This window comes from Lampetra planeri, chromosome 11, assembly GCF_965212315.1.
Source record: "Lampetra planeri chromosome 11, kcLamPlan1.2.h2, whole genome shotgun sequence".
In the NCBI taxonomy this organism is placed as follows: Eukaryota; Metazoa; Chordata; class Hyperoartia; order Petromyzontiformes; family Petromyzontidae; genus Lampetra; species Lampetra planeri.
Genome location: NC_136117.1, coordinates 7668938 through 7683816, shown reverse-complemented (window position 1 = coordinate 7683816; position 14879 = coordinate 7668938). Strand labels below are relative to the sequence as shown.

The 14879-nt window shown below is 44.0% G+C and overlaps 1 protein-coding gene across 4 annotated transcripts in view; it reads right to left on the bottom strand.

The window, feature by feature from the left end:
• Window positions 1–124: 124 nt before the first annotated feature.
• LOC144721255 (6-phosphofructo-2-kinase/fructose-2,6-bisphosphatase-like) overlaps window positions 125–14879 on the bottom strand; it is a 35099-nt gene continuing 20344 nt past the window's right edge. Inside the window, exons 6-15 of one of the 4 annotated variants that reach the window (XM_078598740.1) lie at window positions 13103–13159; window positions 12848–12969; window positions 11764–11971; window positions 10558–10704; window positions 9722–9826; window positions 9079–9208; window positions 8375–8437; window positions 7207–7271; window positions 6311–6344; window positions 125–5711 (exon numbers count right to left, since the gene is read on the bottom strand). In XM_078598740.1, coding sequence (XP_078454866.1) covers window positions 6315–6344; window positions 7207–7271; window positions 8375–8437; window positions 9079–9208; window positions 9722–9826; window positions 10558–10704; window positions 11764–11971; window positions 12848–12969; window positions 13103–13159 — 927 coding nt within the window. In that variant the 3' untranslated portion in view covers window positions 125–5711; window positions 6311–6314. The other 3 variants (XR_013585871.1, XM_078598739.1, XM_078598738.1) reach the window with 3 other exon arrangements.

Genomic DNA, 14879 nt, shown 5'->3' with positions numbered 1-14879 from the left:
AAAAATGCCAATACATTCTCATTTATTTCCAAACACGGGACATTTACTTGCAAAATATTTTCATGTAATGGCAAAAATGTTTGACGTAAGTTTAATCATAAATGAAAACACATCGCTATGCTTGTGTATTTGAAAAAAAGAAGTTTATTGCACCATTAATAAATCAGTAAAAATGTATGTTGCGTTAATTGCTTTTAGACATTGCAAGTCCATGCATCCGAGACATGACCCATACAAGCAGTCGAACTCCAGCACTTGCTCCCCAACCAAGAGTGCAGCAAACAAACAGGATTATAAAAATGCACCCGGCCACGAGCATTCCAACGTTCAAGGTCCGGTTGTGATGAATTTCACAATTCCCGGCAGCATTACATCAACCATTGTTGGCAGACGTTCCCGTAAAGCTTCTAAAAACACATTGTGCCACGCACAGCATAACTTAAAATATGCATACAAAAAAGTGGTACATATGGCATTCTTGTATACATTGCACAACTATGACATCTCCAAACAGTTACCAAGTGGATTAAAATAGGTCTGGGTGGGACCGTTTGGATATTTCCGCCTCCAATACAGCTGCTCAGCAGGGAAGTGGGTGGCCGAATCCCTGCCTCCTGCCAGTGGCACGAGCAAGGCCGCTGCGTTACACCAAAGCCACATCGAACGCAAGCTCGTTTGAAAAAGGTGCAGCCCTGCAAAGTCTTGCTCATGCCACTGCTGGTGGAAGGGTCTACACAAGAGGGAGCTCTCCAGAGGGCCCCCTATAAACAGCAATCGTCAGTCTCCCACGTTGACCAGACATCACTTTACACCACCCCATGTGAATCGCCAATCGACAGGTGTATCCCATTTACATTACTGGGTGGACTAAATGTTTTGTGGCTGCAGCGGTAATATTAACCAGGCACAGACACATACACATTTAAAAGCATCCATTACACGCGCTATTTGTTGGCGGTATCGCGAGCTTAACAATCGCTCGCAGTCAATGCATTGATATACCCATTGTGATTCCCTTAAGCGATAAGGCTGCATTATCCACGTTTGTGTTAAAAAACACTAAATAAGTGTAATTTCAAGCCAGTATGAGGCCATCCATTTAGTACGTACGCATAGGAAACGGGGGGGGGGGGGGTGAGTGAAGCCTCGATAATAATTTGTCTACATTGGCCTTCAAATGAGCCACAGTTCAGTTTCTTCAGCTGTCAGACAACAAGTACTGCCGGGAGACGTGGGACTGTGGGAGAGGTGTCACTTGCATGTCACCGTGCCCCTGACTGCAGCCATCACGCAGCTCAGCAGTGAGTCTGACAGTCTGGCAGCCTGCCCCATGGGTCACACATCCTGCAATCTGCCCTCGCTGCACTGCCGCTGGCTCAAGGTTTTAGCTGCCGCAGGCCGCTGTAAAACAACACTAGCGCAGTCACACTCCTGAGTCTTCTGACCTTGAGAACAATCAAACGCTGGATGATGATGATGATCATCACGCCAGCGACGCTGTGGATCTTGAGACGACGGCCCAGCAGACTGCAGCTATCACGCTGCTGTGCTTCAGCCTGACACCGACATGTTGACGAAACCCCTATAATGCGTCACCTGTCCGACTGGATTCAGTCGGCGTTTGAACCGAGCAGACACCAGACAAACGTTTTAAAGGTGCGCAACTTAATTCTTGAATGCAGCCGGCGGTGGACTGTTTGCTTAAAACACGTTAATATTATTAATCCTTCATCGTTTCTGCATGGATTAAATATCGGCCGTTCTATAGGATGGGGGGGGGGTGCGTTTGGCGTACGTAGGCAGGTGGGGGGGGTGTAAAAAGTATGCGTGCGTACAGGGAAGGGACAAGTTGACAGATTTTTGCGTACCTACTCAATGGATGGCCCCGATGCAAGAAAATCCTTTACAACAATACAGATTTGCATTTCAACAGTTATATATTTGCTGGATGTAGCACCAGCCAATTCGCTAAGGCAACCTGCTTACTGTGCGTATCAACGGTGCAATATCCTGCCTATGTATGCCTAAAGCACTACACAATCACCTCTTAAAATGGGTTTCATCTTAATAATATCCACAGGATTTGTTAGGTTTTTATTTGGAGTTGTGTTTTTCCCAAAATAAATGTCAAGGAAAAGGTTTCAGTAATTTGTCTTCACGGATTTTTTTGCCAAATGTGTCTGTTTATAAATAACGTTATATTCTACATTCAGCTGTTTTGGGAAGTGGTTTAAAAACATGAAGATTAATGACCTGGTTAGTTATTACAATAAATGCTACACTTAAGTTAGATTGAAACATAAAATTCACCACTTTCTTCTTACAAGCCCAAGCGTTAAGAATTAAAATCCAATGTACACCACATTTCCCTTCTCCGATTTCCCAATACTTTTTACCAACCCCTTAGAAAAAAAACTAAACCTCATTTCTACCAATGGTGTAATCTGCACGTGGATATGACTTGTACAATGGACACACATCAATTGAATCAATTTAAGGAATTGGTTTTCTCCATGTGTTACAGCTGTTGGAGCCTAACCATACAAACTTAACAGTTTGCTAGACTTTCCAACGCAAGATGAAATGATCTTATCCTGCAGCGACAGATGTCCGTTTCAAATCACTCAAGATTCCTAACACAATTGACAAGTATTTATCTTCATGTTATTGCTTCTTACATTACAGAAGAGGTAGTTCGATTAAAGTTCAACAACCAACCTCGACTTTCAACCAAGATGTCCACTACCATCCAGGGATGACTTTTTATCCCAAATATCCAAATAAGCATTTCGCAAATAATTTTAACTAAACAGAAGAATTTCATTTCGCATACAATCACTCGCACAGCGTGGCCTCAAAACGCACACCCCAACCCTGCAAGAAACAGATTTTGGTTGTGGATTACGATGACATCAAGCAAGTTATATATGCGAATGCAGCAGGCACTGTGAAGCTGTTAAAAAAAACAACCTCACAAAATACGCATGGGCACAATGGTTTTCTGAAGGCAGCCCATATTTGCAGTCTTCAATGTAATGTTACGTTTGCCTGCGTCATTCTTACACGGACCGTCTCAAAAATATTTGTAATGCGGTCAACTCGAAAGCCTTATTTTCTATGAAAATTTTTGACAATTTACACCACAATTTCCTTTCCCAGCACTAATGATACGCATATTAACAGCTGATTTAAAGTAAAATCACATCACTTAAACTCAATTTACAGACTCAATTATCACATTTTGTATACCAAACACGAAGGCTATGCAATAGACAACTACAAATAATCTTCTTAGGTTTTTTCGGTAAAGTCACGTAGGTAAAACATCAAAATGAATGAAAATAAAATAAAATCAAAAATCAGTGATTTTTGATTTTATGAAAATGAATGAAAATAAAATAAAAAATCAGTGATTTTTTATTTTATTTTATTTTCATTCATTTTGATGTTTTACCTACGTGACTTTACCGAAAAAACCTAAGAAGATGATTCCTTGCAGTCACGAAAGCTTCAAATCTAGAACTACAAATAACCCGCTCTAGACTAACCTTAGCTTATATATATATAAATTCTGTTGCACAGAAACCCTGAAATTCAAACGTCATACATTATTTTATGTATAACCACAAGCCTGCCTTGATCAGCGTTGGGCGATAGCGGCATTGTATCACAATATCGTAAGGTACAACAGCAATGTCACGGCTCAACGCCACAGTGACATTCCACTTGTGAAAATGCCAATGAAATCTGACAAACGTTCTGTGTAGTTTCACATTAAAGGAAAGAGTGAATAGTAACCATCAACTGTACCCATGTCGCCGATTTTTGTCAAAAGTCAACAGGCGTATTTCGCATCAGATAATGTCAACTGTGTGGGCGCAGTGGTTTAGCGCACTGCGTTCTGAAGCTGGCGACGCGCGTTCCATTCCCGGCCGCAACTAACGTGAGTGGCGACCGACATCTGAACTGGTCCTGGACCTCTCCCCCCAACACACCAACTCACACTAACCAGCAGCGTGGTCAGTCTGAAGAAGTATGGTCAAACAAAACGGCAATGAACCGATACGGCATGGGGAGGCCTTCATCCAGCGGGCAATTGAGAAAGTGCTGTAGATTACAATTAACATTAGTTTAAATCTAGCATTATGGGACAACTGTAGTGGATTGAGAATGTCCACAGGTGATAATGGCCGCTTATACTCATACATACACCCGTGTATGTATATTGAAAATTAATTGTATGCTGTGCAGTATATCTCATTCAGCACATTGTATAAACACTATTTCACGCAAATTTGCAGATGTGTTTTTTTAGGGCATTGGTCATTTAATGACTTGTGCGCATAGATGAGTAGTTTTGAAGCAGAAATGAAATGTTCCCTGCCTTCCGCCTCTATCCCCTGTCACAACATAAACTTCAGTGCAGCCAGCAGCACCAGAACATAAACCGCAGGATCTTTGAAAAAAATATATATAATCGCTGTCAAATCACCATGCATGCAAGTACTCATAATATTATATAGTTTTTTTAGATAAACAGTTGCCAGATTTGGGACCAACTCATGAGGCATAAACTATTTTTTCTGGTACAAGACCTAACCAATCCAACAAACTCAAATCTACTTAATCCGGAAGCCCTCTGGCTAAACAGTCACTGGCATTTTGAAGGGCCACGTGCAAAATCCTACACAGAGATAGACGTCATGACTAGGGAGAGTAGGCACACCAATCATGCCGACATATAAGAGCATTCATAAGAAACCCGAGTTCAATTCCCAGCCATGGCTAATACCAGTGACGAGCGATATCTGAACCGATCCTGAACACCCACCTTCACCAATTCCGCACTGACCAGCGTGAAGTACAATCAAACAACAACCCCCATTACTGCCGAATTGCATGGGGAGGATTTAATTCCCCAATGGATTGATACAAGACTATGCATTATAGTATGTGTGAGTATGTATTGATCATGACACAAATTTAGACTTGGCAGGAGACCCTGTACCAGCTTCAAGAATTAATGGCGAGGAATACGGTTCCAAAATGTCTTTATCTTGAGCACTAGCAACCACAAAACCCCATGATCAATGAAATGTCACGGGAGCAACACTGGATGAAATCCACACACCTCTCACACTTCTACCCTGGAAATGGCACAATCACATGTTCAATTTGGCTGTGAACATGTGGCCACACGTACTGGCAAAGTAGTCTAAGACAATGAAAATAATTACCCACATAGACCCTATATACACTCACACATTGTGTAAAACAATAGTGAACTCTAACACGATTAAAACAAAACATCTAATTTAATCTGTGCCATATTTCAACGCGGACCAAAACAAAAATTTGTTCTTAATCATGTGCAAAAGTAATTTCTTTCCAGTGGTATAAAAGTATTAATAAAAACACATAAGTGGCTTTTTAATGAAGACTCAAGAACCCTTTATGAGCGTTGTAAATTAAGTCCTCGCACGACGTTCAAATCTGGCTGCGACGCCCCATGGCTGCGGTCCACAGCTGGACAAAAGAGAACGGCACTTTTGAGAAGGCGAAAGAGACGGCGGGCGAGATGGACAGCAGGATCCAGCTGGCGGGAGGGGCGGCTGCTGCTGGGGGAGGGAGGGAGGCAGTGGGCCGCTCCCTCATTCGTGCGCCGGCACTGTCTTGAGAGCCTCCGCTGACTTGCGTGAGACACTCACGTTCTGCGCAATCGGTCGGGTGGGAGTGAATAGAATTCATTAAAATCGTGGGACGTTAAATGCACGGTTGGTCAACCGCTACGGCCTCTGGTGGACATGACATGAGATGAAGGTCACTAAAAGCCAGCAATGGAGCTCTTAGAAAATACATTTTACATCTATACAGAGGACCTGTTGATGGGTATTGAGCGATGTCATATGAAGGTGACTTGACTCCGGCCCAGGTTTAGTCATCTATACATTAACTTAAGACATCTACAGATTAAGGGTAGTGACATGGCCCAGCGGTAGTGCGTTTACCACCTATTGTAGAGGCAGAGGTTCATGGTTCGAATCCAGGTGGCTGTCCCGATTTTTTTTATGCGGGTGTAATAACCACAATAAAATGCCGTCTGCTTTACAGTGAATGTTAAAGATGCCCTGACGTCATTCACAAAAATAGGCCGCTCTGTGCCGGCGTCAGGATTCAAATTGACTAATTTAAAAAATTACCCGCAAATACTCAACTGGGATTATACATATCAATCATCGCCACCGACTGGCAAACTAATGCCCAAGATCGCTCTTGCAAATTTGACCATCCTGGTCTCTTGAGTTCTCACCTGGTTAAAATAAACTTGAAACTTGACCATACACCTGCAATGTATACAAAATGAAATGTTTTATCCTACCGTATTACACATCATAAGAGTCAGTGTGAGGTCTCGAATTGAGATTGTTGTTTGACCCACAAATTCCACTTCCATCTCCCAGTATAGTTCCAAGCTTCCACTCCCCAATGCTTCTTTGCAGCACCTTTCAGCTTTTGTTTTATTTTCGTTGCCGACGTCCAAGTAATAAGCACGGAACGATTACTTTATCAAAACATTCTAAGTTGGCCTGGGCAGAACGCGCTTCTGGAAGGGACGATGGCCGACGGTCAAAACTAACGATTGAATGGCAGCCCAACGGTGCTTGAAAAGAGCACTGTGATGATGGAGCAATACAATCGGCTCCTGTGTAGGGGGCCCAAGTGGATTGCTGCATCGTGAGATCACGAGGGACGGCAACGGTGGAACGCCTCCCCGAGTCGTTGCCATCCAGTAGTGGTTAAATCATGGCTGATGATACTGGTAGTAACCTCCTGGTTACACCAGCCCACAGGGGATTATTCTGTCCGTCCGTCGTGCATCAAAAAATGGGAGGGGTGGGGCTGAGTGGAGAGGGGAGGGGCTAGGTGGGGAGGGGCTGGTCACCCCGTGGTGCCCTTATATAACCTACTCGCGCCGGCTTGTGCCCGCCCTCACAGTCGGGCATATTTGTGGAATACACCACGCCGCTGTTGACCCTGGCTATTGACAGAGCAAACCAACGTTACTACCAGCTCCCTCCGCAGGAATGTGTTAAATAATAAACGTTTTGGGGATTTGTACCCAAGTGGTGCGAGTAAGTTGGATGACGATGGCTGATTGGAGAGGCTAGACCCCGGGCTCGGCAATGTGGAGGTGGGGGACCTCACCTCTGGTCTTTCCCTGTGCGTGTTCACAGCCTCCACGTTGAGAAAAAACGACTCCACTCGACAACCTGAGAAGAGGGGAAATGCGCCAATATGCAGGCACAGATTCAATAAACAATGACCTGTCGTTGAATAATCAGTCTGAGTGTTTATCGGAGTTCCACGTTTAGAAACACAAAACACTGACAATAGAAAAGATGCTATGATGTTTGGACGATTGATAATTTTCACTCCCACCTACAATTCCTGTTACATTTTCACAATTCAATGAATGTATCGGGGTATTAAAAACCTGAACGTCCAAAACTTAAAACGTTTGTAAGTCTGAACTTTTAAGTGCCGTGCAGAGAGTGGCCAGCAGGGGGCGAGTTAAATCGCTTGTGGGAGCGTATCTTAACCATATTCTTTGGTTCTTTCGGTAGTCGCGTAGATAGATAAATAAGAATAAAAATAAAGTGAGTTAAAAAAATTAATAAAAAATTTAAATTAAATGTAGACTGTAGCCTGGTTCTTAATCAGAGTGAGTGTACTACTGGCAGTCTAATGTAGACTGTAGCAATTGTTATTAAGCTGGGTGAGTGTACTGGCAGTCTATAATGTAGACTGTAGCCTGGTTCTTAACCTCGGTGAGTGTACTGGCAGTCTATAATGTAGACTGTAGCCTGGTTATTAAGTTTGGGGAGTGTACTGGCAGTCTATAATGTAGACTGTAGCCTGGTTATTAAGTTTGGGGAGTGTACTGGCAGTCTATAATGTAGACTGTACATTATATACTGCCAGTACACTCACCCAGCTTAATAACCAGGCTACAGTCTACATTAGATTGCCAGTACTCACTCCGATTAAGAACCAGGCTACAATCTACATTAGTGTTTTTATTTTTATTCACTTTATTTTTATTTTTCAATCTACGTGACTTTACTGAAAGAACCAAAGAATATGAATTCCTGCAGTCACGAAAGCTTTAAGTCAAAATATCTTAACCATTCAAGATAACCCAAGGACCTGCAATCCAATTCAACTCATTTTTCAGTTTCCATTCCATTATTAACTTATATAAACTGCAATATTATAGACACATATCAAAAGGACATATCGGTGACCTTAAAAGCACAATTTAATGCATTTGGTGAGCACAAACAATTTAAACGTTAAGTGTGGTGTGCCCTACCGTAGGCTATTGGCGTCAGCTTGAGCACAGTGTGGAGTGGACACTCCAGGTAAGGAAGCTCAGCTGTGGAGAAAAAGCGTGAAGATATACACTATTAAAATAACCAATTCCAATGCATTTAATACGCAATTTGCGTATATTTTTGTTTTGATTTTCAGTATACGCATACTTATGGAAAGATTGAGATCCCCATTGTAGTTGGCGAAGACAGTATTGTTGGCAACCGTTATCTTTGGGAGGAACTATCTCCATAGGACAGCCAGTCCGGATATAGGACAGCCAGTCCTGTACGAATGTATGTTGAACTTCTTTCGCACCGTACGTAGCCAACCGTGTTAATCGGAGGTACACATAGGAGAGTTAGTTCAAGGCGATCAACTGGCTAGCATCTCATGGTGGTGACAGTTAAAACAGACCAAAGTATAGAAAGGTATTTAAATACACATGTACCAATGTACCATTCTCTGTTAAGAAATAGTTCCTACACTTAAAAGACATGCACGCCATTGTGCGTGTAATAATAATTAAGAAAGTATGCCAACTGTTACGCAAGTGATCTGCTAATGTCAATTCGATTAACCGAGCCAACAAAAGTGTTCAACTGGAAGAGAGAACAAGCAACACAAACAAAATTGGAACACGAGACAAGATGGGAGGGAGGGGGCGGGAGGTTGAGGGGAGGGGGAGGGAGGCGCGACTGGTACCGGAGGACTTGTCGAGGAAGTACGCGAGCAGGCAGCGCATCACGGCCTGGTGGCACACGACCAGCACGTTCTCCTGCCGCTCCAGCTCCATGATGACCGGCTCCAGCCGGTGGACCACATCCTGATACGACTGTGGCACGAGCGCCCACACACATGCACGACTGGATAAGTAAACGTACGTAAGCGACCCTATCAGGTTGTGGTTTTGTACACACTGCGTTCAACCTGCGGGTCGAAACAATTCTCCGTCTGCTTCGTCCCTCGCATTACTTCACTTTACAATTCCATCCTACAGCCTCTCTTTCCAAGCTCTCATGATAACCCAGCTCAATTCAAGAAACGGGTTAACTGTTGTCAATTATAACTTTTATCGTGCTGTGTTGGCTGGCCACATGTTTTGGGTCTTTGGGCATGTGATCATCAACTGTGTTAAAAAAAAAACCCATTACTCTTTGATTTATGTTTTCCTTTTTATCAGATTTTTGTCTTTTTCCTCAACCTTATGGCCGAGATATATCACTCGCCACTGATGTTAGCCTAGGTTGGGAATCAAACTCTTGTCGATTCCTGACCACAATTCATCGTGCAATGTGCTCACCACCACTTCTGACGCTACCGTCCCCGCCCACGCAAATACACCCACCTCCCCCTTGGGGTAGCGGTAGTGGAACTTGTCCTGGTCACGCATCGCGAATTCGTCGGGATGCGATGACTGAATCTCCTCGTATGTCATCTCCTCGCACACTCCCTGCCCCACAAACCGTGCGGGAGGAAAAAGCAACAACAACAGCTGCTGTTAAACGCGAAGCAGAATGTGAAATGGCCACAAACGCCGCTGCGTATTCATAATCAAGGTTTTTTTTTTAGTTAGATTGTGTAAGTATGTGTTGTTAAAAAACTGAGCCAACAAAAGTGTTAAACTGGAAGAGAGAACAAGCAACACAAACAAAATGTAAAAAAAACACATTTATACCCAAAAAACCTTTAATATGAATAATATTGGTCGCGAAAGCGTACATGTCAAACCACTGCGTAAGTTTTCGCAGTTGTGCTCCATGGCGGTCCGATGAGCGCGCTTTCAAAAGTGCTTCTGCAGCCGTCTGGAAGGATCTTTCCCTCCGATATTAGGAAGCCACTGGAGCTATGCACTTTCAAATCTTAGACCGAAAACTAATTTCTTTACAACTGCTTTTCGAGCTTAGTTTGTTGTCCTGCCTCCGCACCTCCGATGAGCAGGACTGGCGACGTACGGTGCGAAAGAACTTCAACATCCATACATGGATATGTACGGCGCGTCAAGTTCAGCGCGATGTCTGACGTTTCATCCCACGTGCTGGGGAGCTTCCGTTCCAGAAGCTTCATTTCCAGAAGCTCCCAGCACGTGTTGGACGTCACGCGGTACAACCTGGAAACGCATAAACATGTCTCTCCCCCCCCCCACCCCCCATTTCTAAATGGTTTTATCCGTGGAGAGCTTACGGCGTCAATCTCATTGAGGGCTTTCCACTGCTCATACGTGGTGTTCAGTGCCTCGGCTGTCTGGATGGTCCTCTTCATTTGGCTCGTCCACACCTTCAAGTCCTTGATGTTTTGTTCCGAAAGGAAGGAGCACAGCGCATGGGCGAACTGTGGAGATGAGGAGACCAAGAGAGACGGTAGCATGTTTTCTGTCATTGTTTTACTTACAGTGCAATGCAATAGCAAAGGGCGGATCATAAAAATCACGAGTAGGATGGCACACAGGAAGACAACTGTAATGAGACAGTGAAGCTGACGACGATGACGATGATGACGATGGTGCAGATGAAGGCAGTCAAAGTGATGACAATGGTGACGAAGATGATGGTGAGAATGACCACAATGATGATAGTGGCAAGCACAATTACAGTGAAATTGAAGACATATAAATTGGGATATCAAGTCTGGTGGTGTTGAGGATGATGCCTTTGCCTATGATGATGACAATTGGCATGACAAAGACGGTTTTCATTGGGGTAATAACAATGGCTATGATGAGGCTGCGAGCCCAATCTCCCGCCTTCTCTAAACTCAGGTGCACCGCGTTTCGGACTTATGTCCGTGGAGTTTCTGTACCCCGTGCCCAACGTCGCGTTTTGTGCTCCATACAGAGCTCCAACTGAAATGTAGCATTCTAGATTTTAAGTTTTCGTGACTGCAAGGATCTTTGTTTTTTTCGGTAAAGTCACGTAGGTCAAAAATTAAAATAAACTAATTAAAATAAATTTAATTGCGACATTTCGGGCGCAACACAAGCGTCCTTCTTCATGTGGGGACAACGTAGCGAAAACACAAACGCTTAAGTGTGTCTCAAAAATGGCTGTGACGAGGGATTATATAGTCACGGGGCCTGGAGGGAGGGGAGGCCATGGTAAGTGTGGGGGCAGGGTGTGGGCTGGGAGGCAAAGCTGCGACACCAAGGATGCGCTGGGAGGCAAAAGCCGAAACTGGTGCGTTGTGATGTAGATGTTGGAAGTAGATAAGCAAGCTAGGTTCTTTCTAGATTTGAAGTTTTTGTGACTGCAAAATGCAACAACAAAAAAACAATGGCAATGGTGTAAACGATTGTGATGGTAAGCATTACCACCCCATTATCATGATGAAAACGATAGCGATGATATTTCAAGTGGCGATGGTGACAAAGTCATCGTCGACGACGGTGCCCACCTGCTTGCCGCGATCGGCCAGTCCCAGGTCGCCCCCGATGCGGCCCTTGAGGTTGAGCTCGGACTCCCCGTGCCGACACAGGTAGATGGAGCGCGGCTGCACGTGGATGTTCATCAGGTAGTAGACGATGCGGCTCTGCACGTGGTCCTGCACGTGGTTCACCAGGAAGCCTCGGCCCACGTTGAAAATCTTGATGTACGACATCTCCCTGAGGACACACGGCAGGGGCAACGTCAAGGAAAGTTGAACATCGCAACGATGCACACCCGCCCCCCCCCCGACACTGTGTTGGGTTGTCTGACAGGCGGAATATTTTACGAGTTTGAACTTCAGCATCCGCCGTCCATCCTCAAGTCCCTCTACAAAACGTGGCTTTCAACCGTCTCTGGGTTTTGCAAGTTTCCGGGTTAATAAGTAATTTGTCTGTTGGGGCTGAAGAGGCATAACGTGATGTAGGCACATTGCCAATTGTATTCGGCGTTAAGTCACTCTCTGTTCTTGAATGCGAGTGCCCGAAAAATTAGCTTCTTCAATATTATGTCGAAAACTAAAATTGGTCGTGAATTTTTAGCCCATATGATGTGGAAGACAAATTAATATCAGCCTTTATTGTTCAGTCATATAAGAACCCACTGATTATTTTGCGTAACGTTTATAAACGCCCCTCATCACTATCACAATAAAAAAATAAAATCACAAAACAACCTGAACATAACACCAATGACATAATTACTCTCCACGTGTCCGGCGACCAAGGTCAAGGACCTAAGAGCAGATGGTGGGAGACTGTCAGCAGCACACACCTGGGAGGTCAAGCGTCTCCTGTGCAGTAACTGCCGAGACCTGACGAAGGGTAGAAAGCGTTGTTGGCGACGAGGTGTGGAGGCATCGACGGCTTAGGCCTTGGTCCATCATGACATCATGATATTTTACTATTATTAAGAGAGATTATTTCTCCAGCTGCTGCGACTGAAGGCCAGCGTCTGGGTCAAGTGAGCCGCAAATCGCTGCCTGGCCAGACGAGTGACGCAGGAGGCTAGAGAGGGCATGGGGAGGGGGGAAGCTTGGAGCAGTGATGACCTACCTATCCCAGGTATCGTCCAGAGGCTGGTACGTCTCCTTGTAGCACTCGATACGCTTCAGGAAGTCCACGGTGGCGTCGTCCTTGTTGCAGTCCTTGTAGTCGGGGCTGCTCACCTTCACCTCCTGCAAGGAGGGTGTCGAGTCACAGGAAATATGGACTTCATTCATTCCTTCGTCGGCAGGTAAGACGGGTGTAGAGATGCTTGTATGCAAGTCATAAAATATTGTCAGATTGCGTTCGATTTAGTTCACGTACGGTGATGCTGGTGGCAATGACGTCAGGGTCGTCACATAGGGACTCCACGAAGAACACCTGAAATGTACAATCATACATGACACAGCTAAAAATATATACGTTGATATATATGCAACACCACGGGTATTATTATGACAATTATACTTATTTACCCAAGAGAGCCTCAGGAGGGTCCTGCCAAGATTTTGCAGGAGGGAGCCATGATTGCTAAATATTATTACAAGTGAATAATTGCGGGTATTTTATTCAAATTTGGAAAATTTGTACCACGATGCCAGCACACAATGGCCTACTCTGGCGAATGACATTGCCGAATAGTTTAACGTCAACTGCAACGCATAAGACACACATTTTTTTGCCATTACACCCACAGTATTAACCAGGGCGGCCTCTGAATTCGAAACCGTGAACCTCTGCAATGTGCGGAGAACGCGCTACCAATAGACCAATATTAGGGTTTATGAGATTAGTGATAAAAACATTCTTCAGCAAAGGGTTTGATTTGTATTCGTCAACAATGACTATGAGAGGATGGACATCAACCAAGCATGAAGACAAGGACGCCTTTTCACACCAACACCCAAACACGAGTGACTATGACGAGACAAATTTAATGAGTTTGAATGAAGACACAGACTGAGATAATTTAGTAAAGTTATTAGAGACCGCTGTGCACTGAGGAAGACCAAACATGGTAATTGGCTATATTTATTTATATACAAAGATTGAGTTCAATTTTTCGATTTAAAGCTTTCGTGACTGCAGGGATTCATCTTCTTGGTTCTTTCGGTAAAGTCACGTAGAAGGAAAATAATAAAATAATAAAAAACATAATAAAATAATTCTCACGACGTTTCGGCCACAATGCAAGCAGCCGTCCTCAGGTGAAGAACAGGTCTGTCGATAAGACAGATTTTTTATTATTCTATTATTTCCATTCTACATGACTTTACCGAAAGAACCAAGAAGATGGAGTTCACTTACTGGCTGACTTGATAATATTTGGTGGAGGGGTAATAATTGTTTCACCATTACCCCAACATTTAGTAAGTAAACGTGGACTACATGCTTTATTGCTTTAGGTCACGTAGACTGTGAGAATTACTTTCATAACAAATGCTGACCAAACTAGTACTTATTAATGCCCAACGCTCAGAAATAAATATTTTTTGTAATAATGCAATCGTACTGTACAAATCAGAGGCCCACAGTCAAAGCAAATTCTGAATGAACTAATTCAGATTAGCAACAATGGACTATAACCGGAGAGGAAGGATTACGTTGAATGCAACCCAGATTAGCCAGCCATGCCTGCTTGCAGTTTACAATTACGTCGCAACAACAAAGATGAACAAAAACAAAAAATCCAATTTCGTCACACACGTATTGTATTTTTGTTACGTAAGTGAAGCAATTATTTGAAGGAAACCACGACTCGACCTCTTGGGGTGTTGCCCCTGGTGCAAATGCAAATCCACACCGTCCTTAAAAGGACAGGAACACTCTGTGACATGCGGAGCTGGCCAATTTGATTTGCGTTTAAAGCGTTCACGACTTAATTTCCACGCAGCTAGGATTCCTGTCGTTTTCCCCGAGCCCGGGGCGATTTACATAATCCTGGGATTTCCAGCTTCGGGTGGCCGAGTTGTTTAAATGGCGAATTCTTGTTATTGTATCCAATCTTAATGAATTACGCCCTTCCCTGCCCTATGTCCCCCCCCAAGGGCGGTAATCCTGCCAATCAACCAAAAAAGAACCACCACCCAATGCGTTTGTC